Below are 26,610 nucleotides of genomic sequence, written 5' to 3'. Positions count from 1 at the left end.
AATTCTCAAGTCTGGGCCAGTACAAAATTAATATACAGTGGTACCCAGATCTGGACCGCAATCTGCCTTGCTTGGAGCCGTACCCTTCCTCTGCACACCTCAGTCACTTGATAGGCAGGCTGTGTGAAGACTCCCATGGATATGCCCGAGCCACTGTGCTGGCCAGACTGTCCTCATAGACCCACGAGTGGCTGGGCAGGGAAGTCCTCAGGCTGCTTGAGATTACCTGGGACCCAGGGCTTTATGGAGGGGACCCAGAGAGGCACATCCAGGTCCTCCCCAGGAGTTTTCAGGTAGGGAGGCTGTGAGTGGAGCTGAGAAGTAGGAGGAAGGTGGGGTATGAACTTTAAAAAATCAAATGAGACCATGGGGCATTCGGGAACTTGTAACATCTCTGTGGAAACCATTTTTCTGGCAAACTTCCTACACTATTCCTGCCCCCCTGCACTGTCCCTCCTCTCGCTGCCCTCTCCCCTCACTGCCCTCTCCACTCCAGCCCAGACCACTCCAGTACCTCTTTGCAGGTCTCCTGCCTCCAGGCTTACTCTTAAGTCTGTCTTCCATGTGCTACCAAGATTATCCACCAAATAAAATCTGCTTCTGTCACTCTCCACTTACAATCCTCCCAAGTTTCCATAATCTCCTTTGCCCCTGGCACCTGCTCCTTGAGCGTCCCGTCTCTGCTCTTGCGTATTCTCGGAGCACATCACGCCTTTGCTGTACTTGCTCTTGCTTTCCCTCCTCCTTACTTCATTTGCCCAGCTCCTACTTATCCTTCAGAGGCCGACTCAGATGTCCCCCCGTGAAGTGTCCCTGAACTCCCCTGGGAAGACTCTTTTCACTGCCCCATATCTCTGCAGTGGAACTTGCTGCACTGCTAGCTTTGTGTTTTCCCAGCCCCCCTTGAACTCCTCTGGAACCTGAGCCTGCTGAGCGGGGCACCTGGCCCCACTGAGGATCCTGATGTGGGGGCCAGATGAGCGAATGCCCACATCACGGCAGCGCCTCCTTCCTCTCAGCCGCCCACTGTCGCCTCTTCTGTTTCGGCAGGGCAAGGCTGAGGAACAACAATAGACAAGTGTGCATTGACCCGAAACTGAAGTGGATTCAAGACTACCTGGAGAAAGCTTTAAACAAGTAAGCACAACAGCCGAAAAGGACTTTCTGCTAGATCCACTTGAGGAAAGCTAAAACCGTATGAGAGATGAAAGGGCGAAGGCGTGGGGGAGGAAGGTCTGAATGTGAGGACCAGGTGTGCCTGTGGGGGAGCGCATGGACCTGGGAACGGGCCTGAGATTTGCCCAGCATGTAGATAACGGCATTTATAGCATATGGTACAATATCGCAGCTTGTATTCATCCGTGCCCCGGACCCTTGCACATTGGCTGTTTTATAACTGGGGTTTTTCTAAGGAATTGTATTATCCCAGCAGCATTTCCCACCAGTCCGTTCTCTCATGATCATCACCATCATCATCATTCTCATTATCCCTTTCTAAATCAGTGATTACTTCAAGATCTGTATTTGGTTTATTTTCGAGCTTCTCCTGTTCTTCCCTGAGGGGTCTGGGCACAGTCAGGTGATGGCCAAGCATGGAGCTTAAAAAAGTGTCCTTCCTCTAGACGCTGAGGCTTGGAGGAAGACCGTGGGCAGCTCCCACAGGGGGCGCCCCTCCTGGAATGACAACCCCCGGTGACTCTCACATACTGACCAGTGTTAGGCTGTGGCCACTGCCTTCACCTCCTCTTTCGAGCTCGGTGATCGGGTCTGTGTGCTCCGTGTGAGAGCCACCATCACTGGGGACTGTGCTCAGACCCTCTCCCGGTCCTCCCCAGGCTTCTCCCTGCCTCCAACAGCATGCTTTCATCTCGCTTCTGCTTCTCATTTCTGGACGTGCTCAGCAGGAGGAGGGGGATTGCTGGGGCTCCTGCCCTGCAGCCCCCTCCTCCCCTTGCCCTCTTCTCCTCCTTGGCCCTCTGTGGGATCCTTCTCTGGCCTCCTCCAGAATGGGGCTGGCCCTCTCTTGGGCTGTGTGAGATCACGTCTCTGCCTTCCCGTGAAACACGAGTCTTTGCAGAATCAAATGCAATTTTCAATCTGCGAGTCTGCTTTGAGGAATTTGGTTTCTGTGATTGCCTCTGAAGCCTGTATATGCCAGGGAGGCTGTACAAACTCTGAGGTTTCTGAAATCAGAAGTAAAAGAGTAAATGAATACATGAGCCTCTTGCCACTCATCCCAACTCCTGAAGCCACACAGGGTTTCAGGTTCCAATCAGAAATATTGGCAAGATGAAATTTCCATGTATAAATGTGATCCACAGATGGGCCCGGTGGTATTGGTAACTTTTTGCAAAGCGTTTTTAAAATACTTTCTCGTGCATAATTTTTTTAACTTTTCTTTAGAAAACAAATGTATTTCAGAATATATTTATAGTCGAACAACTCATATTTGAAGTAGAGCCATATGAATGTCAGTAGGTTACATTTCTCTATTATCTTAAACTACTGGCAATTTGTAAAGAAATACGTATGATATATAAATGTGATTGCAGCTTTTTGATGTTAGCCACAGCATATTTTTTCACTTGTACTAAAATTGTATCAGATGTGACATTATATGCACTAGCAATAAAATGCTAATCGTTTCATGGTATAAACCTCCTACTGTATGTGGGAATTTATTTACCTGAAATAAAATCCATTAGTTGTTAGACATGAAGCTCAGATACATTTCTGGAGTTTATGAAGATAAGCTGACCTGCTGGTTAGGTGCCTTAGACCCTTCCGTCGAGTTCACTTGTGAGTGACAGCTTCACTTGTGAGTGACAGCTTCACCTGTGAGTGACAGCTTCACCTGTGAGTGACAGCTTCACCTGTGAATGACAGCACCTGGGGTTTTCTCAGGAGCAGATTAGATCTGCAATTCGTTTTTGCGCCTTTTTTTTTTTTTTTTTTTAACACAATGAAAGCAGTGGTGCTGGTTTTCTGAAGAATAATATTTGACTAATTCCTCTTCCCCTTCCTCCTCTGCCTTGGTTCTCCTAACATTCCCATGTAATCTCCAGAAACTCAACCCTTGTAATATCCAGCTTTCACATTTTCCCATGTAAAAATCCCATAATTTCTGCCCATGGTTAATATCGAGCTTTCTCAGGAACAGGTGGCCTTCCCCCATAAATCATTAAATACCATTCAGCTTGAATCATTTTAATGTGACAGTCATGAGCCAGTTGCTCTAATAAAATTCTGCTAACCAGCCCTCTCCCTCGCTCTCCAGAACAATCCCAGTCATTCCCAGGGTGTGTCCACAGGCATCCAGGAAGGAGAAGGTGGGATCCGGCTGCCTTCTTTCTCTTCTCCTGGATGGCCATCTGAATTTTGGGCCTCCAACCTCCACAGTATTATTCGACTTGAAATGGGGAGATTTTTTTACATAAAGCAGAGAGTTCAGCTCTGCCTTGAGAAGGAAAGAAGCCCAAGGAGAGCAGATGGGAGTCCAGCCTGGCCCTGGCGTGCCTTCGCACCCTTTTAGGTGTGAATTCCTTTCCCCACTGGAAGCCTCAGGCAGTAGTGGGAACCAGGGTCAAGCTGGCAAATTGGCTATTGCTCTAACCAGTTCACAGATGTTGTGGAAGTCTGTCTAGTTCTTTTTGAATTGGGGAAAATGTCTAATTTATCTTAATGTACTGATGGTAGTGCTTTGCCCAGGGGCCTCCAGGCCTGAGACTGAAGACCGAGTTAAGAGGATACATGGGCCAGTGTGACATGTTGTGCAGACTGGGACAGACTCTTGTTTATTTCAACAGTATTAATGGTTCTACTAATTTTATCTAAGGGGGCGCAGAGAAGAAAAAGTGGGGAAAAAAGAAAAGATAGGAAAAAAGAAGCGACAGAAGAAGAGAAAGGCTGCTCAGAGAAGGAAAAACTAGTTATCTGCCACCTCGAGATGGACCGCAGTGCCCTCTGCTCCTGTCTCTCCCGGCGCTTTGTAAATTTGCTCTCACCCTCTTCCAGGGCACACCCCCTGCCTCCTGGGCGGCCGCTCAGACTTCCATGGGGGAGCAGCGCTTTGCCGCCCCTGTGGCCATACTGGCTCCTGTATTTATACGCTTTTTAAGGCCCTTCCTGACCTGCTAAGTTATGAAGAAAGTAGTTGTGCAGAGACTGGGATTGGGGTCTGTGACACGGAAACCATGTGCTCAGGACTCTCTAGAGTGGCCTAGGACTCTAGAATGGCCGGGGGTCTCCAGCATTGCTCTGGGCTGCTGAGCCTCCCACCCTGCCCTCCACTCCCTCTCTTAGAAGGCCCATGATCGCTCAGGAGCTCACACAGCTCCACACACTTAAGTCTGCATTCCTGTCTGAGACCAGGATGTGGCCGCCTGGCTGGTGCACAGAGCAGTCTGCTAGCCCAGCAGCAGGACCCCTGCCAGCAAGGGACATGTGCCTTATGCCCTCATTCCCCACCCCCGGTGCTGCCCAGCTCAGCCTTGTTGGGGCAGAGCTGGCTGTGGCCATGCCATTTGCAGGTGATAACTGACTCCTTTTCCCAAGTGCCTGTTGCCTGGCCCTCCACCACTCTGCCGCCTGGGGTGGGACTTCTCCAACACGCCCCCCGCCCCCCGCAGGCCTGGTGCTGTGTGAGTGGCTTTACCTCCAAGCACAGGTGGGTTTCTGCACACCTTGTGGGTAGAGTGGGTGGGAGCTCTGCACTCACAGAGAGCAGGTGTGGAAACGCTTCTCAGGGAGCCTCTTCGCTGGGCAGTTCATTTTGTAGATTCTTTAAACGGGTCCGCGATGGACGTGGAGGAACTGTGTGCAGGGCCTGCAGCTCTGGGGACTCCTAGCCTATCGCCCTCCCCCCTTTCTGCTAGAGGGTCTCCATGACTCTGTGCTATTAGGTTCCGGAACACAGCTGCCTCCATTCTCACTCATGGGAAACATCTGCCTAAAGTGAACGTGGTTTAAGTTCTAGAACTTTCCTCCCCGACCCACAGATTTATTGTCTGAGATTTCTTGCCAAGTCTCTCTAATTTGGACCGGAAGGAGGGGGATCACATGGGAAAGCAAGGCTCTGATTTCAGTAGTGCTTTGATAAAGGGCACCTTGAATGTCCACTCTTCTCCCCATCCCCCGTCGCACATAAACAGACACTCACCCTGCACCCGTGAGCCCTGGGCATAATTTCAGTACATGGATCCAGAAAGATGAAATGGTTGGAGGACAGAGCAGACGGATTTCAGGAGAAGAAAACCTCAGGTCCCTGCCTGTCGTCCTCACCTGGATCCCACAGCCTGTGTCTCCCTCAAGCTTTAGTGTACTCCTTCATGGTTACAGCATAGAGAATTATGGCCATTCCTTTTCCCCATTGGAGAAGTGTCCCCCTAGGGTCCTGCAGCCAAAGACCTTTTGTTTCCCACTGCCATCTCTTTTCTCTGGCTACCTCTCCCAGCCTGAGACCCTCTGGCCAGCACTCAGAATAGCAGGCCTGCTTCTGGGTGTGCGGGGTGCCCACCTCCTCCTGCCCTCCCAACCTCTGAAGGCATCTGAGTGCTTGCTGGGCTGCCCAGGGCTGCCGTCCTTCCTGTGGGAGCCAGCAGCAATTTTGGTCTGTGTGACCTTGGCTTAACTTTACAAAAACCACCCTGAAGAGGGTCAGACCTGGGCCTCCATGCTCTCCTTTCTCCACACTGCAGGAACAGTGCATCTCTGTGCCTAGACGGGGGTGACAGGTCCAGCCTGGGCACCGTGGAGAGCTGTTTGCCCTCTAGCCTCAGTTAGGTGAGCTATTGCTTCCTGGAGGTGACAAACTGCTTTCTGCAGTGCCCAGGCACAGCGACTCCGCCACAGTCCTGGGGAAGCCAGGGCTGTGGAGACTAAGAGAGCTGGCCCCACCTTAAGACACACAGGCACTCTCCAGTCCTGTCCTTGTATGACTTCAATGGCCCTGGGGCCTCACTGTATCTGACAAGCGGGCATAGCCGCAGCCCGGCCGAAGACAGGGTCTCCGTGGAAGAGCCGAAGAGCCGGACCTTCATTCGGTTGGGGGTTGAAACTAGGCAGCAGTGCACGCGTCTGCGCCAGGTGAGCAGTGCAAGGTGCGCAGCAGCCAGTGTGCCCGCCTCTGGGGCCACCCCTGGCCACGCTGGCCGAGAGGTCCTGGGGTGAGTGTGGGTGGTAGGTGGAAGTGTTTGGTAGTGCCAACCCCGGACGAGCCGGCAGCCTCCAGACGGAGCAAGGGAGGCCATCAGCCCTAACGTCCGTGCTGGGCTGAGGCAGTGCTCCCTGTCCTGTTGTGTGACCGCTGTGCCATGCCGTCTCCGTGCCCTCGTTCGTCCACCATGCTCCATGCTTGCTGCACTGGTCTGTCTTCTCCACTTCCCGCCTTCCAATCGATCCCTCGCTTCACCAAGGCTGTTTCACTGCCCTCCCCCTGCCCAGGGCCTCGGAAGGGAGATGCACTGCCGCGATTTGGAAGTCAGGAGTGGGGGCCCTGCTGGAGCAGGGCTCAGCATCTCAGGTGTGAGGCCTGGCCGCTGTGGGAACCCGCCTTAATGGTGTCTCCCTCTGTTCTTGTTAACAGGAGGTTCAAGATGTGAGAGGCGCAGGTTGGGTCAGACGCCTGAGGAAACCTTACAGTAGGAGCCCAGGTCTGAAACCAGTGTTAGGAAGGGCCTCCAGAGGCTTCCCCGTGTCTGGGCAGGGCGGAATGCATTTCCAAGGGCTTTGTTTTGCACAGTTTGCCTTATTTTCACCGTTTGATTATGTAGCAAAATATATGATGTTTATTTTTCATTTAGTTTGATTATCCAATGTCACTGGTGACAGATAGGAACTTAGACTAAGACCATTATTTTACTTGCTTTATTATAATATCTTTCCCATGGAGCCCCTGTCTGATTAGTGGTTCCTGAGTTTTGTCTCTGAGCTGTGCAGGCTGGGACCCCAGACAGAGGAAGCCTTGCCCACATCATCATGTCCCAGGATGGAATGCCAGCAGGAAGAGTCAGGACCAGTCAGCATGGACAAACCTTAGTGGAGGCTGCCCTATGCCACAAGGGATGGTGTAGGGTTAGGTTCCAGAGGGCTAGGCAGGAGGCTCCCCCCTCCTCCAAGTGAGAGCCGGAGTCCGCCTCTTTGGTGAGATCGCAGGGCTTCCCTGAGCTGAGGCAGGTGAGAGTGTGAGGCCAGGGTAAGGCGAGATGCACCCCTCATCCCGAGCTCTCCTCTGCATCCCATCACGTTCTTCTCATCATTCTCTCTCTCATCCATCATCATGTGTATCCAAGACTGTCTCCATGACCCTGGAAAAGGACTCTCTCAAGACCAAAGCTTTAATCTAAACTGGGCACCAAGAAGCAAATCAAAATGTCTCTGTTACCCGGTCCTGAAAACACTGTGCACATCTGTGTCTTGTTTGGAATATTGTCTGTTGTCTGATCCTGTGTTTTCGTTCAAAGCCAGTGTCCTCCGTGCATTCACTGTCAGTTCCTCCTATGCAAAGGCTGAGAGTGAGGAGATGCCCCTCGGGGCCCTTGACCAGGTTTCTGATTAGGGCTGTGGTCCTTTTGGGTGGACGACCTTGGTTTCCCCACTCATCACAAAGCCATGGTGGATCAACAGAGCACAAGGGGATTTGGTTTACAGTGTTGACCTCTGAGGACACCGACCCTCATGCTTCTATAGTTATTAATAGCTCAGAACCATAGAGAATTTTGTCTTCATTGTGTCAAGCCAAGCATTGTTATGGAAATAACAAGAAAAGAATCCTCAACTCTTTTGGTTTTGAAAACCCGATCCATAAAATGATCTATCCTGGACATGAAGATTCCTTCCCAATTAAAATCTGCCCTCATCTTTTTCACCATTGGCAATCCCATCATCTCTTATCTTGCATGATGTCCCCTGGACCTGCTCTGCTGCTGCTGTCATCTTCTGCTTCCAGGACCTCAAGGAGGGCATTCTTCTTAGAAAATGATGGGATATTTGGGAAAGTAGGTTAAATACCCTGATGTTTAGAGGGTGTCCCTCTACCCAGGACAGTTTGTAGAGTTGCATTAAACGGTTTAAAAATTTCACTTTTTGAAAAGATAGGCACTTGAGGGCTTTTTGCTTGTTTTGTGGTTTTTCATTTGGTCTCACTAATACTTTCTCCCTTGGATAAAGATCCCAGTAAAATTTTTAAAATTAAGAAAGTGAAAAAAAAGGACAAAAGAAGGAAATGAACGAATTGACAGGATACTGTAAATAACACGCAGAAAGTGTATTATAATAAAACAATCTTGAATTGTAGCTGTTTTAGATTTAATAATCTTTGAGCTATCAGTAACATGTGTTAGGCATTTCCATAAATATTCCTTTAAATTGGATCTTCCTGGTAGAAGGCCAACCATCAACCGAACAAAAATTCTCATCCTCAAACCAGCTATGTTATATTGAAAAAGTAGAGTGTGTGGGGCCTTTATTAGTTATAAGGGATACAAAACTAGTTTCAAAACCCTCTTTTGAAATTAACCTGTCACTATAGGCCTCCTAAATTATACATGAAATGATGGAATTTTCGGTGGGATGGTCATTTTCTGAGTAATCCAAGATACTTAAAAATCTCATAGAAAATTTGGAAGCATCTTCCCCTGGAATCCATGAACCAGAACCATTAAATCTCTTACTCCAAGAAAATAAACATGCCCATGAATCTTGACTACAGTTAAGAATCATCTCTGTTTCTCGCCTATAGGGGGAAAAATAGATAAGAGTAGAAACTGCAGAGAAGATTATTTGTGTAACAATTCCCCTACTTGCAATCTTCTCCTAAAAGGAGACTTCCCAGCTAAAGCAAATATGCATTTAAATAGTCCATTTGCAAAGGAAAAGGCTTTCCTGATCCCCTTTTGCTTTCAAAATGCAAGTCATCAGTTGATAAGGGGTCACCTAGCTATCCTCCTGGTCCAGTGCTGCTTCTTCCTGACCTTCCCTTTGGCTCCTTGTAACTTCCAGGGTGGTCCTCACTGCCAGCCTTTGCATCAGGACCAGACAGCGGGGCTGGGGGACCGGGGCTCACAGACATGCTGTGTGTTGGAATCTGAATCTGTTCCATGTGTTGTTTGCACTGTTCTTTGTCCAGCTCTGGCCAGGTGCTGAGACCCCAGCGAGTAGGCTCAGGAGGGGCCCTCTGCTTGTCTGCTTGTCCTCCTGAGAAAGGAGGTTCGGCTTTGAGCAGAGGGCCTGAATAGCGAAAGGTTGCAATCCCCTTGTGTGAAGTCCAGAGAACTTCTAAACCTTTTCATTGGATCCGATTTGATCTTCCTTTTCTGACCACTGCCTGCTGTTATCACCATGGGCTCCCTCACTGGGGGTTCATCACCTTTACCCAGGTGGTGTGCCCTTTTGCAGCTGGATGAGAATTGTGGGGTCCTGATCCCTCTACACATCTTCCCTGACCCATTCTGAGGGAGCTCCATCCCTAGGAAAAGCTTTAGGAACCTTCAAGTCCTAAGCAGACCACTGACATGGCCAAGTTGAAAAAACCCCACAGGAAACTTGTTATTCTGCAACCTCGCTGGACTCTCAGTCCCTGGGCAGTGATGGGGTCAGTGTTAAATGTGATAAATACTGTATTTTGTATTGTTTAAAATGCATCTCCCAGATAATGTGAAAATGGTCCAGGAGAAGTTTCCTGTATGCAGTGTGCTTTTTTTTTTTTTTTAACAAGTAACAACTCCTTTTGAGAAACAGCAATTTCTACTTTGAAGTCATATCAATGAAAAGATGTATATGCACTTATAATTTTCCAAATAAAGGCTTGTATTCAAATGTAGCAGCCAACGGTTTGAAATTAGTGTTACCATTTGGAATATTCCAGACTTGATTTTTCTTCCTCAAACTCAACACGGAGGGGTTATACAATCCTAACTACAATAGTTAGTGGAAAACAGGCCACTATAATCACTGATGGAGGTAAGAATTCTGGGGGCATACTTGCCTCTCCTAGTCAACTGATCTTTAGTAGTGGGAAGGCACTCCCTTCTCTCCAAATGTCCTTAGTTTTTCTGGATTCCCTTCCTAACGGCAAACCAGTCCTCTACTCCAGAAGAGATGGGTTTGTGCAAAGGCCCAGGTATTTGCTTGTCAGCTATCGGGAAGGAAGCCTCCACTTGATACTTCTCAGGCTTAGTAGAAGAAAACAGAGGCCCCGTCCCCAAAGGCACTGTCGAGGAACCAGCACCCTGTGCGTTTTCTGTCCTGCACAAGGGCCCTCCTGGAAACCCGACACTGATTCTCTCAACTGTGGCCAGCCAGCACTGCCCTGGACACTGAGCAGTGGGGGAGCCTGATAGACAAGTTCTGTCCTCACAGAAGTCAGCCCCTTCACACTTCCTCCCACATTCTCTCTCGTCCACAGTCAACCACGCTGAAAGGAGAGGCCAGCACAAAATCCCCAAACGTCTCAGTCCAGATTGCTGTCTCCCAGACCCTCTTGCCCATAGGCCCAGACGTGACCATGTCACCCCTGTGCTCAGAACCTCCCAGTTATTTATCGGGTGGTGCCATGTGGTTGCTAAGTTGCAGATGGACTGGAGGAAGAATGAAGGATTAGAGAAGGCCATGGCAGGAGGCTCTGTGGTCTCCTGGGACAAGCGTGGGTGTGAGGATTGGTAGACCAGTGCTTGAATCCTGACCTTCCCTCTGAGCATTCTGTGATTTGAGACACACCTCTTGCCCAGAGTCTCAGTTTCCCCAGCTATAACATTGGAACTTAGTATCCCCCAGCGTTGTTGTGAGGATTAGACTGGCGTAGTGTATGCGAAAGCCATTTTGCTCTCTCTCTCCCTCTGCTGTTCCCTGGGGTCCACAGAGCTGGAATAGGTCATACCTGCCTGTACTTAGACCTGCAGCAAAGCTCAGATGCCAGCTGGAGATAGACATGATCTTAACAGTTGAGCTTCTCCCTCTGAGAAGACAGACGGGGAGAAGCCTCTTGGTTGGGGTCTTGTGGATTCCCTGAGTGCCTGTGCGGTGCTGGTTCTAGCACTCTCCACCACTCTTTGTGCACAAGGAATTAACAACCTCTGGGTTAATTCTTCAGAATGATGTTGACTCTTCAGGGTAATGTCATGTGGAAAAAAAAAAAAATAACGCTGTGGCCTACCATGCTTTACGTGGCCCTCATTAGTCAGCCAGCTACAGCTGTGATGCCAGGCCCTGTGCTGGATGCTATGGATACTGTGGTCAGCAAGACAGCTTTCTCCCTGCCCTCATGGAGCCTGCGGTCTGGGGACTGACCTGCAGTTAGGTGAGCATTTTCATAAAGCTCAGCACGAGTAGATCAGGTGCATCCAGGTGTTGGGGATGCACAGAGCACCATGACGGCCTCCCTAACAGAAGTGCCGGTGAGGCCAAGACCTGAGAGAGGTAGATTCCTTTGGCGGGATCCACTGACCCTTGAGGACTGCCCTGGAGAGCCCATGTGGTTCCTGCTGTGAGTTAGAAATGGGAGCTTATTCTGCCAGGGGTGCAGCTCACAGGGGGAGCCTGGCATGAGGGCAGAGGGAGCTGGATTTCAGCCCCCTTACTCCCCTTGCAAACCACACAAATGCAGCTGGGAGGAGCTGGGCCCCCACAAGGGTGAGGTCCTGGCATCTGGGAAGCATCATAAGGGGGTCCCCTCGGCACAGCTGATTGGATGGTGTAGACACCTGGCCCAGGCTGGCCGATCCAATTTTCTGTCCTAGGAGTGCAGAGTTGTGATTCAGACCTCATTGGATTTTCTGTGCCTACAGTTGGGATCCTTGCACTTGGGAGTATGGGAGCCGGGAGACAGAGAAACAGACAATTGGATGAAACAGATTCAGAGAGAGAAGTTGGGGTGAGAGACCAGGTACCCTGGGCAGAGTGAGAGGTGGCCGCCCACAGAGGGGCAGGAGTGGCGGAGAAGGTCCAGCTGCACTCCCTGCCCTTGGGTAGCGTATATTTCAAGTAAATCCCACTCTAGAGCTAGAATGAGGATTTCTGTTAATTATACCCAAATAACCATCACTAGGAGCAATTAGGCGAAGTGGGCAAGGAGGCTCAGCCATGGGCTGGCACTTGCAAAGGGAGTTACATTAGAGACCTCCCTACCCCCTCCCAACCTCCCGAGGGTCTTGTCTGAGCCCTCTCCCTGGCTTCAGCCTTAACTCCAAGGAAGGACCAGGCCTGTGCCTGCTACCTGTTAGGATCCATAAACCACCCAGAAGCATCCCCTAAGCCCCTCCCCCCATAAATTGTGCACAGATTCTTTTTAGGGCCTGGAGGCTTTTCCCCCAAGGAAGGTACCCACTAGCACCAACCCAACTTCCCCAACATCAATTGTGGTGAGATGGCTGAACCATGGTCAGCCTGTGTGGAGCTCCTGCCCAGCCCCACATGTGTGGAGGAGAGGCTGGGGTCTACCCCACAGCCTGTGTATCCAATGAGAAGAACAAACCAGGACAATTGAGTTCTTAGGTGGGGTCCATCCCTAAGGCCTCCCTTGCTCAGCTGTAAGCTCCGTAATGTCTCGTGGGGGATGGGGAGCTTTGTTCCCAGTGCCTAGAAGGGTGCTTGTCATAGTGGGTGTTGAACAAACATTTGGTGAGCCAGCTGATGTCCTCAGGTTGTGGGGCATCAACAGGCCAAGTCACAGCCAAGCCCTGCTGTCCTACCTGGGACTGGAGCTACTCTCCAGTCTCAAGGAGGTTGCTCGGCTAAGTTTTCAGGAGTTACCGTTCATTTTAGAGCAAATGAGTTGCAGCTACCTCCTGGCCCATGAAACCAAACAGAAACAAAGCAGAGTGAAGCCCTAGATGAAGCCTCTCACACTCCCAGCCCTTCTGTTATTCCTGCGAATGGAGGGGGCCGTGGAGTGGCAAGAGGTGCTGGTGGACTGGGTGGCTGAGTGGGAGCAGCCCTGGACTTGTAGTGAAAGTGAGGAGCTGTCCATTGCTGTATGCCCCATCCCCAGTTAAATCTAACTCAGTCCACACTGCGCCTGCACCTCTGCAGCTGACTGGAGCTGGGAAAAAAACATCCCTGCTGTCTGGGCTCTAAATTCATGAGGCTAACTGAAGTGTGTCCTCAGAGCTGCCGACATCCCACCACACTTCCCTGCCCGTTTGCTCCTCCTGCTCCTAGGTGCTTATTCCACACTTTCTTCTTTCTTTCAATCTTCATCCTCCTCTCCGTCTGCACTCTCAGCTGATGGTCTGGCGTCCATTGTCAGAATAAAAGGGAGCAATAAGAAGATGACTTCCACGATCTTCACCTCTCCTCCACCACCTGTCTAATCTGTATCCATCATCACTGCTGTCACCCTGCAGGGAGCACCCTGCTCCCTGGCCACCCTGCACCTAGAAGTGGAGCCCAGTCCTTCTCCAGATGCCCAAGGACATCTCTCCTGACTTCCCCCCCTCTCCTGCACCATAAATCTTCCCCTCTCTACATCAACACGCCAACATGACATAATAACTGCCATTGAAAACAAGACAAAGCAAAAATAAAAACAGCCCCTATATGCTATCCTTCTCCCCTTCTATCCTCTTACAGCTTCTGCAGTCTTTCTCTGTTTCTCCTCACACAAACGTCCTCAAAAGTGTTGTCTGTATTTCCTATGTCCACTTTCTCTCCTCCTCTCTCTCTTCTTTCTTGAACCCACTCCAATTAGAATTTTGACCCTACCACTCCCTCCTCTAGAACTGCTCTTTGTCAAGGTCGTCATTGAGCCTTGTTTTGGGAAATCCAATCGTCGCTTATCAATTCTCAGCTTATTCTGTCTACGGGCATCATTGACATCGCTGATCACCCTCCTTGAAACACATTTTCTGGCTAGCTTTCAGGAGACCACTTATCACTGAGTCTTCAGCTTCATGCTTTCTCATTTCTCTTTGCTGTTTCCTCCTCATCCTCCAGACATCTGCACACAGGAACACCCAGGGCTCAGTCCTCAGATGCTCTTCTTTCGCACCATATCAACTCATTCACTCTCCTGGCCTTGAACACCGTGTAAATGCTGAGGAATCCAGAGCGATATCGCTCCTGGACTCCAGGCTTGTCCACTCAGCTTCTCTTCTGAAATTTATCATATGCAAAATGAAATTCCTAATTTCCACTTTCCCCCCAACCTGCTCGTCCTCATTTCTGCAAATGACAACTCCACCTTCTCAGTTGCCCAGGCCAAAACGTTATGGTCATCTTTTTTTTTTTTTTTTTTTAAAGATTTTATTTATTTATTTTTTCCCCCCAAATCCCCAGTACATAGTTGTATGTCATAGCTGTACATTTATGGTCATCTTTGATTTATTTTTTCTTGCAATCCTGAGCTAAACCATTAACAAACTCAATTAGTTACCTTCAAAATAAATCCAGAACCCAGTCACTTCTCACTGCTACCATCTTGGTCCAAGCCATAGCCGTCTCTATGTGAGTCACTAGCCCCTGGCTGGCCCATGCTCATGCCTTACAGTGTCCTCTCAACAGCAACAAGAGTGACTTGTCACAATGCCCGGCCACATCACTCCTACTCGAACCCTCCAGTGGCCAACAGAGGTTTACACCCACTGGCTCCTGTCACCTCTCTGACCCAACCCCCTTCTGCTCCAGCCACACTGGCCTCCTCTCCCTTGAACAGGCCAGCCCCGCCCCTGGCAGAGGACTTTTGTGGTAGGTGTTCTCTGCCTAGATACCACGGGGTTTACCCCTCCCTTCCTTCAGTCTCTGCCCACCAGCATCTGTCAGAAAAGCCTCTGCAGACTCCGCATCCTGTACAGCAGCCCCTCCCCACGCTGGCCACCTTGTCCTCCTCCATAACACCACCTGCCACGTTCACGTCCCCACAAGAGAGGGTTCACACCAGGCGGGAAGAGAGGGGCTTGGTCTGTTTTGCTCTCTATCCTTTGTGGCTAGCACACAGGAGGTACTAAAGAAATATTTTTTGAATGACTGCCTGATAAATCAATAGCATGTTCACACATTGGAACCTTTCTTGGCTCATCTCTAAAACAAAGACAGCAATGCTCACCTCACGAGGTTGTGCATTCGTTTGCACACTCACGGTCACACTGGTAAGTCATTATTTGGACCCAAATGCATCTCACGCCAATGTTCATATATCAGTGGTCACACACTCCGACCCACTGTGCCTGACGCTTCCCCCTGGAGTCCCCAGCACATGAAGAACGATAGTGGTCCATTTCCTGTGAGTCCAGATTAAAGAGTCACTCCTTTCCCCAGAGGCACCGCCTGTGGGGACCTGCACACACTCCCTGTGCAGACCACGGGGTGGTCAGTGCTGGGCCTGGGTCCAAGGGGAGGACAACCACAGCCACTACAGGTCCCTGGGATGAGAACTCTGCTGCTAGTGTCTCATCACAGGCCTGACTTGGGGCGGTGGCCAGTGGCCAGACCTTAGGACATAGCCAGGGCACCAGAGAAGTGTAATTCCAGAGACATTGCCAAGTGGAAAAGAACAATTAACAGGGATCAGCTACTGGAAACCAAGACTGTGTCCTTGCACGGATGGACACAGCTGGGAAGTGGCAGAGTAGGGATTCCAACTTAGGTCTGTTACGCTCCAAACCTGAGGCCTTAGTCATTAGGCTTCCCTGCCTTGCTTCTGTGGTTCTCCATGGCTTTCCCACTGTTCTGCCCAGGTGGAGGCCTCAGTCCACCCTGAGTGCTGCTGGCTTGGCCTAAGGCAGCTGCTTACAGCCAGACCTGGGCGGGATGGCCAATCCTCTGGGGAAGAGGTCAGGGAAGGGACCAAGAACTCAGGAAAGGTTGGTGACAGTGGCGGCTGTGCTCAGCTTTCCTGGGCAGCAGCTAAGCTCTGCACAGCAGCTGGGAAAGTTGCTCAGAAGGAGTGACCGGTCTTGGTCAGTCTGGACGGCCCCAGATACAGCCACGGGCTTGCCTTATCCTGGCCTCTTCCCAGGCATTTCCCTGGACATCAGCCTGGGTCACATGGGCTTGTAGGCCGTGAGGAAAGGACTGTTCTTGGCATTCCTGAGCTTGCAAGTAGGCGGCTCTCCTTCCAGCCGCTATGGGAACCTACCCCCCAGCACCATGTTGGGATCTTGGCACCTAAGAATGAGGCCTTCCAGGGACCAGATCTGTCCAGTTCTTGCTCTGAGAGAGCACCTGCCCTGCAGGCCATGTGGGCGTGCCCCCGCTCAGGCCGCCAAGGGGAACTGGAGGCTAATGCAGTCACTGCGCATTTCCTTAGGTTGGCAGGACAGAGTTCCCAGTGGGGACAAACACCTTGGTCAGGCGCTTTCCATCAGCTGACATTTCTGGGGCGGCCTGTGCCCGCCAGGCCCATGGTGGTACTTTCCAGGTCTGGTCTTCAGTCCTCCCAACAATCTTACAGGAGAACAGCCCTCTCCCATGTGACAGACACAGAAACTGACGTCCAGGGCGGCCATGGAGGCTCCACATCTCGGACCTGGGATGTGAGGAGGCCTGATCTGATCCTAGGCTGTTTGGCTTCAATGTACCAGACAATCTTTTCTTGCAGTTTTCAAAGTGGCGCCCCAGGCAGAGGCGGTGGGTAGGGGCTGTCTGGCTCAGGTCCGTTCTGCCCTGTATGGCGCAAGGGTATTTCTGGGGCTTAAATGAGAGTTCTTTAAGTTAGAGGAAATGCTGGAAAACTCTGGCTGTGAAATCAGTATAGTCTGTCAGAAGTAGCAATTTTTAAAAATGAAATAGCATTGAATATAAAAGAAAGAAGAGAAGAGAATAAATTGGAAAACATTGGATATGTCACATCCACTAAAGGGAAGAACAATTTGTGTGTGTGTGTGTGTTTCATAATGTCAAATGCAATTTTTATTATAGATTGTGGTCAAAAAAGTGTACTGGTCTTGTGTCCATGAAACCTGATCTGGAAGGTGGCTCACTCTCCCCGGGTAGAAAGAAAGAAGTCAGAGGATCACACTAGATTTCTTTGATTTACTAAGAGTTTAAAAAAAATTCTTATGTCTCTAAAATCAGGATGCATTTTACGATTACAGTATACATCTGTAAAGCTACGTTTTTTTCTTTCCTAAAGAGCTGTAGGCTTTACAATTAAATGGTGATATATCAGACTCAAAAACACCAGCCTCATAATTGCTACCCTATGAGCCTCTTGCTCTGTGCTCTCCTATCAGTATTGAATGCAGTCCTTCAAGGGTAAAGCATCTGATTAATATGTGTCATGAAGATGCTGCTGATCCCAGCACGGATAAGGACAGGGAGGCTCAGAAGGGTCCAGGGGAGCGCCCGTGCCACCCACACAGAGCCGCAGCTCTGGAATCCAAACACAGTTATCTCTGACTCAAAAACTCCTTCTCAATGCTCTCTGGGACAGGCTGGGGTTAGATCCATCCTAGGAAGGGCATAGTCCTCGCTCTGTGCTTTTCTAGAATAACAAAACTGGATCTCACCCACAAGGCACTTTCCATGCAGCTGCCAAGGCCCATGTTCTCAGGTGGCAGGAGGGCAGGGGCCAGATTCCTGCCTCGGTGCCTTTTCAGGGAGCCAGTTCCAAAGGGGTGGGGCTCATGGAGCCCCTGCTGACCTCCTGAAGCCGGATTGTCATGCACCAGTGGTGTGCTGCATCTGCACCCAAGACACCTCAAGGAGCAAGGGCCTGGAGCCTGGGGTCTCAGAAAGGGGAGAACTTGAACCCCAAGATTCCCACAGAGGGAAACCAGAGGGAGTAGTCATCTGGGCAATCAAGGGTCCCAGTGATGCTATTCAGATGCCGTTTCAATGTCCTAAAAGAACGGAGTAACTGTGCATCTTGATGTGCCCAGACAGTCCCAGGGTCTGCCTGTTGTCCCAGCAAAATGACTAATAGTGCCTTTTTCTCTCAGTATGTCCTAGTTTGAATGATAAATTATCTGGCCACTTTATCAAAGAATGAATGAATTTGTGGATTCTGCTATGCTTGTACTTAGAATGGTGAAGGATGCTCCTCCCAGCTTTCCTCCTTCTCTGTGTCCTCCTCTCCCTCCAGGAAAGACTGAACAAGCCTCAGGTCCATGTCCTGCTTCTTTCCCTGGTTCTCATCTCCTCTCCTCACCCACACCTGGAGCTGCTTTCTGGGGCGTTTGAATCCCCGACCTGGCCTTGGGCTCCTCATTCTCCCTAGAGTCCAGGTACAAGACAGGGAGGCCAGCCCAGGAAGAGAAGAGATCAGAATCCACAGAGTCTGCAGAGAATCGCTGGACCTGTGGTCAATGCCCACCCCATCACAGACCACATTTGAGACCAGGGAAGTCTCGGCACCTTCCTGAGCCCCGGTCTCCTCGGCTCTGGTCCCTCATCTGTAGCTCACAGAGTGGGGAGAAAGGACAGCCCTGGATTGCCATGGAGGTGGGGCAGGGCTGGTGCCTGAGTGCAGGGAAGCATACGAAGCCAGCATTCATTGCATCCTTCCTTGTGCCAGGCAAGAGCACACACTAACTGATGCTCCATGCTCCCTGCAAGGGAAATGGTATTCCTGTTTTGCAGATGAGAAAGCAGTCAAGTTAAGCACTTTCCTAAGCTGTGTATGTAAATGTAGCAGAAACTTGAGTCTCCACATTTTTTATTGAGCCATCTGTATCACCAGTTAGTCCTTCTTCTTGTGTGTTTCAGATGTAGCCATTGAGGGATAAAAGGGAGGTGTCGGGGTGGGGAGGGGCGATGGTGACAGGAGGGAGTCACTTTGAGCCTTAAGGGCGTTGAACACTCCTTCACCATCTGCTGGGCTGGGGACTGCCCTGGGGTACAGGGTGACATGATTGAGACTGTCAAGGGGTCTGGCACATGTGAAATATGTGGAAGTGTCTCCTGGATGTGACAGTGTTAACTGACACGCCCCCAGTCATGAGCAGCCATGAGCTCAGGAGTGTGGGTCAAAGAAATGCGTTCTTGAGTTGGGTAAAGGGAGAGTCAGACCCTGCCCTGACCGGGCGGCACGGAAGGAGCCAGGGCAGAGGCTGATAAAGGGTAACAGGACTAATAATGATAGAAATGAATCCAGCTAATGTTCCCCAGGTGCTGATTCTGTGCCAGACTCAGGGCTGGCTGCTCCAGATTCACGACTTCATTCAACCTGACTTACCAGGAGAAAGTGACTGACTTGCTCAGGACCCCCCAGGATCAATAGGAGACATGACCTGGTCTTCTGTGTCTCTGCATGGTTTTGGTTTGAAGGCTAGTGACTGGGGTTTTGTGGCTAGATATGCCGGGTGCCAGGGAGTGCAGTACTAAGTTGGGATTCCCCTCCCTGGCTTTACCCCTCAAAGCCTGCAAACATGCAGATCTTTCATTTCTCTGGACTGCCTCCTATGTTCTCCATTTGTAATCAAACCCATATCTTAGTGAAGTGCCCTGTGCTCTTGGTGACGTTTGGCCCTCCAGCTGTCTGGGTGGAGGATGTTCCTTTGCTGGAGGCCCAGCTGGGATAAAGGAGAGAAGCCCGCTCGCTTTGGCTTTCTCCCCAGCCCATCTCCCAGTGCTCCTGCCAGGGCGCCTGGACGGTTGGAGGTGCCCGAGAGCAGGACATTCTCACGCGGCCAGGGTTCATTGCAAATTCCTGTGCTTAGGCTGTGGCCTTGGGCTTAGGGCCCATACTCCCCCACCGTGGGCTCCGCCCAAGGCTTTTTTCCCTTTCCCATCCCAGTGATGCTCTTCTCACAGCCTCAGGCCCATGCTCAGGGCTCCCTAGCTCCCAGCTCGGCCCTCCTCCAAGATCCCCCACCCAATCGAGGCTTTGGACCCTGTTCCCTTGGCTCCAGCTCCATAAGCAAGAGTCACCAGCTCTGGCAGATTTCATGGAAATTTCCAGCTCCTAAATCTCCATTGCGGGGCCACCACTAACTCGCTGCAAGAAAATTTAATTACTTGTTGAAGAAAATATTAAAACAAACTCAATATGTAATTGCCACCCACTGCAGCTCCCTGACCTGCAGCCTCGGAAGGGTTGGGACAGCTGCACCTCTGGGCTGACCCAGGGCTGCTTGGAGCCGCCCATCCCTGCGAGGTTCTGGCACATCCAATTATAAGTCTCCTGCCAACGACGTGGTGTGAAAATCAGTTTTGCTCCTTTACCTGTGAACTGAACATCTTTCATCTGGATCTCACCATTTCTTAATTTTGCTATTGGTTCACAAACCGCAGATCTCCACAGTTTAGAACATATGTGTTCCTGGGAGTTCAAATTCCCAACTTTCATCCTTCACTCCCAATTATTCCAGCTTCAGCAAATTTGTTCCACCAGCTGTCCTGCCAGGGGGTCCCAGCACCACCTTGTGCCAGTGTAACAAAGTCGGATCCCTTCTCAGAGCAGCCAGATGGTCTCCCAACCAAAAAAAAAAAAAAACGTTTCCAAGTAAATGAAGACAGACAGAGCCCCCACCAGGTCTCTTGAACCTGGTCCCCACTGGAGGTTCCTTAGAAGGATATTCAGAAATGTCCAACGCAGCTTGGAAATAAAAGTTCCATCTTCTCTTCCCTGACACACACCATTTTATAGGAATCAGATCAAAGTGGAACAGATTTGTGAGGTTCCCAGCCCTGAAATGCTCCTTCCCCATTGTTTTTGTTCACATGTTCAAACTAGTCAGCATCAAAGTGAAACAAAACAAGACAGAAAAAGGCATCTTCAACAGATTTGGGCTTGGGAATATGGCGGGAACTAAAGATACTTACGAGAAATCTCAGGGACCCAGCCAAACTCAAACACTGGATGAGCCAGGGGTCCACCGCCAGCCTTTGGGAGCAGCTCTGGCCTTCATTTGTGGCTCTTTGGGCATGTCCCAGTGCCCAGTGCGGTGAAAGGCAGCTTCACGAACCTCTGCGCTGCCCAGCACCCAGAAACAGTAACACAGAGGCTACCTGACTCCCTGGACGTGGCCAGTGAGGTCATCCACGTGAGAAAAGACATGCAGAGATTTGAGGAAAATCTGGAGGGCAAACAAACAAAAGTTGAAATGGATGGAAAAGAGTTTATAAAATAATATTAAACATTTAATTTTAAACAACGTGAGGAGAGCCTTCATAATGGTCTAGAACTATTTAGGATTTTGGATGCAATCAATTTCTCTCCTCACAGAAGATTGAAAAGTACCTCGAAGGTAGTGATGCGTTAGATTCTGGAGTAGAAAGATTAGCCTTGCCCTGCTTGTGGGTTCCCCTCTGGTGCCGAATAAAGTGTGAACTCATTGCAGTCACTAAATAAACATATTTTGTATGGATCTTACCACTCCTTTGTTGAAACCCTCCAAGAACTTCCCACAGCTCCCGTCTCCAGCCCCATATCCTCTCCTCATCTTCAATCACACTGTCTTGCTCCTGCCTCCCCCAAGACCCCCAAGGTCCTCAAATGCATCTTTCCTTTGCCCAAGGCTTCTTCCCAGACCTTCCATCCCATGACTCCCTTATCCTTCAGCTGGACCCTCTCGTCTACTGAGATGCCCCTCTGATCACCCTCTCTGCTCCACCCCATTTCCTTCACAACCCACAGACCTCAGCACCATCTTCATTCCTTTGCTCATATGTCTACAGTCTGTCCTCCCCACTGGCTGCCAGCTTCATGAGGCAGCCACTTTCCTCCACACCACACCCCAGCTGTACCCGCAAGGACGCCCTCTGAGGGCAGCTGGCCATTCTGCAGTCTCGTTGCCCTGGAAGTCTTCTTCCACCATGCAGCCAAGTCCAAGTTTGTTTACCTTCTCTTTGGTCAAAGCCTGACCTACTATCCCAAGAAGGAAGGCAATAAAACTGTCACATATTAACTATTTACAAATGTTTTTGTTACTGTTGCCCATATGCCCTGAGGATTTTGCGTTGGTCAAATTAACATAATTTGAATAGTGTGGCAAGCTAATATTTCTCTAAACACTTTCATGTGGTTACATCTGCAATGGATGTTAATATATTATATTAACATGAAGCATAGTATGCATTTTATTAAAAAAATAATTTAGTTTGACAAGTTTAATATAGAAGATTGTAACTCTCCAGGACTACAGACTGAAGCATTAGGAAAAATGGACTATACAATTTTTAGCGTACTTGTGCAAAACCCCCAGAAAAGGAGTTGCTCACAAGTATCTTGTTTGGCAGATTTTACCCTATAAATGTTTGAAAAGGAGATTTTCGCCCTAACCTATTTCCAGTGAGTAGATGCAAGAAAAGAGAAGATGGCAGATCTGAGAAAAGGATTTGGTAAAAGAAATCCAGAAAAGCAAAGAGAGGTGAAAAGCCAGTCCAGAGGCAGCAGAGGCTCCTGGGGAAGGCCCGGGCCAGGCTCAGCCTGAGCTGCACGTTAGGATACCTGTTTCCCAGGCTGTGATGAGTGAAATCCGATTCTGAGGCTGGGATAAAGGTGGCAGTACTCTTTTGCTCTGTAGATAATCTCACGTTAGGAAATCACTGCTCTAGACCAGTGACCCTCAAATTTGAGAGATTATCAGAATTGCCGAAGGGCTTCTTAGGACACAGATTTCTTGGTTGCACCCCCAGAGCTTCTGGCTCAGCAGGTCTGGGTTGCACCTAAGCAGGAGCATTTCTCACTGGTCTCAGGGGATGTGATACTTTACTTCAGGTCCAGGACCACAGGATGAGAGGCTGTACTCTGGACCTCGGGGCATTTTACCTTGGGGAAAAGACAAAGCCATGGGGATTGTTTAAAATCTAAATAAAACTCAAACTCTCTAAAGCTCCCCACAGCCCTCTGGGCCTCCACACCTGATCACACGTGCCCTTGCTGCTGCCTCACCTGGCTGCACAGGGAGTTTGCAGTGCTGGTGGAGAGTGAGCAGGGAGAGGCAGAGAGCAGAGGGCTGGAGGGGTATCCAGGGGCGGAGGCAGGACTAGTCCTGGAGCCTTGATGGAGCAGGAGTCCTATCTGTTTGCTGTTTCCATCTGGGTAACTTCCTTCTCTCCACTTCTCAGCCTGTAGCTGCAGACCCACCTTCCTTGTTGCTGCCTCCTCTTACCCCTCATTCACGTTTCCATTGCTCTCATTGGATTAATGGAATTCTCTGAGTGCATCCAGCAGACTTTCTTCTATTCACTCAGTTCCCTGCAGAACCTGGGGGCAGCCGGCTGCAGGGGCTTCAGTGGGGAGGAACAATCCAGGTTTAGTAAATGTGGGGACTCAGGCCCTAACACCAGGTTTAGAGACGTCGCCGCCAACAGAGGTTACTTGACGGGATGGATTCTGGGGGACTGTGTGGAATATCTTCTGTCGCCCTCCAGACCCAGTCCCACTCTCTTGGGCTGGACCTCTGCCCTGGGAGCCACCCCAGCCAGCACTTCTATCTGAATCGCCAGCAGGAGGTGAGGACAGCAGGAGAAGTGAGTCAGGATATTTATACCCTGGAACCTTCAGATCAAGTCACCCCCGGCTACTGCTGCTGGAAGGTTGGAGCTCTGTCCAGCGTGCCCCCTGACTTTGCATCTGGTGACTGCTTCCTCCCCTCCCCCTTCTCAAGGGGAGGCCACCCTGTGTCCTGCCTGCACCGTTGTAAGGAGTCCTTTTATTAAACTCCTCTGAAATGACCTAACTTGAGTGTGCCATCTCTTTTCTGTTGGGACCCTGATTGCTACGCTCACTTTCGCGTTTTCAGATGACATTGTTCCATGATGCCTGCATTTCTTATAACAAGCCCATGTTACTTTTATAGTAAAAGTAAACAGCAAAGATAAAGAACAGGGAAAGATAGCATGTAGTACACTGGCTGCACGAGCAGGGGCTGCTCCCCGACCTGGCTCACTCTCCGCCCAGGTTTCAGCCCCAACGGGGAGGAGAGCTGACAGAGTTCCCTGCATCTGTGCATAAAAATACCCAGGGGGGATTTAACTCAGTGCGTTATAATAATGACAGAAGGATTTGCTGAGAACGACTCAATTCACACTGGAGTGAGAACGTTACAACCTTAGTCTGCATTAATTCCATGGTCTGCATCAAGCTTGGAGGCCGTAGGCCCAGGCTTTGGAGTTAGGCAGACCTGGGCTTCAGTCCAGGCTTAGACCGTGTGACCTCAGACAAGTCACCTAACCTCTCTGAGCCCCAACCTTGTCACTGACAGAATGTTAGCTGTGGGGAGAGCTAAATGAGATCATATATTTAAAATGTTTAGCATACTAAGCACCCAGAAAGTGCTCAAAACCTGGAGACTATTCTCATTATAATTATTACAAATGCTGTTTCACATGTAGAGCAATCAATGAGTACAGTAAGGTGGGTTATGATATACCCACTTCTAGTTTCTTTTTTACAGGGCAAGTGTGGCAAGAGGATATTTTTGTCCCTGTTCCACCTGAATACCTCTTATTGTCTTCAGCCCCTATTCTGTCCATCCTCTGTTGTGTGGCCCAAACAGCCTGAGACCCACCTTGCTCTGCCTTGGGGTGGCGAAGCTCTCCTACCAAAGTCTTTGTCTCCATTGGCAGAAAATCTGCAGTCTGGGCATCTGCAATGATTCCACATTCATTTCATACACAGAGGCATTGCCACCTGATGTCTGAGGAAGGAAGGTCCCTCTAATGAGGTCACCAGAATGCTGGCTGCCAGCCCGGGGGGTTGGTTTGGGATAAGCATCTTGCTGTCGGTCACCCGTGGGCTGGGTGACCGGCTCAGTGTGGTGTTGGGGCCGTCTTAAACATCTACTGTTCAGAAAGAGTCTTTTCTTGAATGAGATTCAAGCTGAGTCCCCCTGTTGGGCACCTACATGGACACAGCGATGTTTCCCCTATAACGGCACACCATCCTTGCTGTCCATCTAACACTCTGCCCGAGGTTAGAGGGCCCCACCCATGCCTTTGTGAGTCAGCACAGTGACAAGGGGGTCATCAGATGTGAAGGCAGGAATAGTTGGCCTGAACAGCCTGAAAGACTAAAGCCACTTCCTCGTCCAACCCAGACGGGCGAGGAACAAATGCTTGAAGGGAAGCTTTCCGGATGGCACTCGAGGGACAGCTGGAGCTCCATAGACAGTGACACACCTTGTTTCTGTCCATCCTTAGCCTCTCTCCCTTCAGCTCATCCATGGCCCAGGTCCACGGGAGGATGAAGGAGATCACGTGTATAACATCTATGTAGCTCCGGGCTCAGTTCAGGGTCTCCACCCACAGCCCCAGCTATAGGCGGCGCATTGAACAACGGGGTTCTTTATGGCATCAGATGCTCTACCAGGGTGCCCACAGCTCCCACCAGCCAATTTGATCTTTAAAATATAAGTTAGTTCACATCCTTCCCCCCGAGTGAAACTCTTTCATTGGTGTTTCTGTGCCTGTAGGAGAAAATCCAAATGCCTCTCCAGAGCCCACGGCCCATGGAGCTCTGCCTTTGGGGACCTTCCATGCTCATGGAACCCACCCTCTACCTCCCCAGCTGCTTCTCCCTCCCTTGACCCAGGCCACTCGCTCATTCTTCAGGATGTTTGCACTGATTGTGTCCTTTGCCTGGAGCCTGTCCCCTACATCTTCCCGTGGCAGCTGCTCCCTCCTCACCCTCAACTTAGACCCCCTCAGGGAGGCCTCCTCTGGTCTCCACCTCAGTGCCTGCCTCTGCACCCTGTTCAGTTGCCCCCACACCATTTGTCATTATTCAACATTTCCTTGAAAATTGGTTTTCTGTCCACTGTCTGTCCCTGAGCACGAGTGTAGAAGGGCAGAGAGCCTTGTCTTTTTCCATCTATGTCACCAGAGCCTTGGAACTGTGCAGAGAACACAGAAGGTATTTGATGACTATGTGAGGCCTGGACTGATGAACCATTCCCCAGGGGGCTTTTCCAGTTTAGAGGCTCAGGGTCCTGGCTCTGGGACAGAGGGGCTGGGAGAAGCCCAGGCAGCCATGCTCCCCTGTGGACCTGCTGCATGACAGGGATAATGGAGGTGGGAATGCCCCAGTACATCCTCCTGAAGGGTGGGGCCCATGGTGGCCCTGCCCAGGGAGACTGGGGATGCTCCAGCAGTGAGGGTTCCGAGTTGACATTCACATGTGCAGAGCACTGGGCAGAGGCATGGCACTGGGGGGCTTCCAGTGGGCCTGGGCCAGACACCAACCAGTGGGATCCTGGGCCTTGGAGCTCGGCGGCTTGCCCAGGCCACAGCTGGCCAGGCTCAGCTGAGCCTCCCGGGAGACGGGGAGCTGTGTAAACAGGAAGTCCACTGCCCAGACACGGCTGTGTCTTCGATAAGTGCTAAATCCTCCTAGGTCTCTTTCTCCCGAACAGTTTTGCTATTGGTTTGAAGTCACAGCTCTGGTGAAGGATAGGAATTCCACACTTTCCTCCTTTCTGACTCAATCACCATGCAAGAGAGAGGAGAGGAGAGGACAGAGGAGGGGAGCAGAGGAGAGGAAAGGGGAAGGGAGGGGGAATAGGAATACAAGAGAGAAGAAGGGTGAAAAAGGGAAGAAAATGAGAAGAGGAAAGAGAAGGAGAGAGTCAGACCCACAGGAAGAGGCAAAGAGCATGCCAAGTGGTTATATAATTTCTCTAAAGCAAACCGACTAAACAGAATGGAACTTTTGAAACCTAGAGGTACTTGGAGGGGACGAACCTATGAAGTTTATAGGTTGGAGCTTCCGTGTACTCCCTGCTTTCTAAACACCCA

General features: G+C 50.3%; 1 protein-coding gene across 5 annotated transcripts in view; it reads left to right on the top strand.

Moving 5' to 3' along the window:
* Positions 1–23,546, top strand: part of CXCL12 (C-X-C motif chemokine ligand 12) — a 28,967-nt gene extending 5,421 nt beyond the window's left edge. Inside the window, exons 3-4 of one of the 5 annotated variants that reach the window (XM_004432413.3) lie at positions 1,051–1,137; positions 23,248–23,546. In XM_004432413.3, the coding sequence (XP_004432470.1) occupies positions 1,051–1,137; positions 23,248–23,314 (154 nt within the window). In that variant the 3' untranslated portion in view covers positions 23,315–23,546. The other 4 variants (XM_004432414.3, XM_004432412.3, XM_087431885.1 and 1 more) reach the window with 4 other exon arrangements.
* Positions 23,547–26,610: the final 3,064 nt, after the last annotated feature.

This window comes from Ceratotherium simum, chromosome 6, assembly GCF_057802395.1.
Source record: "Ceratotherium simum simum isolate JZ-2026a chromosome 6, ASM5780239v1, whole genome shotgun sequence".
NCBI classification, from domain to species: Eukaryota; Metazoa; Chordata; class Mammalia; order Perissodactyla; family Rhinocerotidae; genus Ceratotherium; species Ceratotherium simum.
Note: the sequence above shows the minus strand (reverse complement) of the source record. Positions and strands in the feature narration are given on the sequence as shown.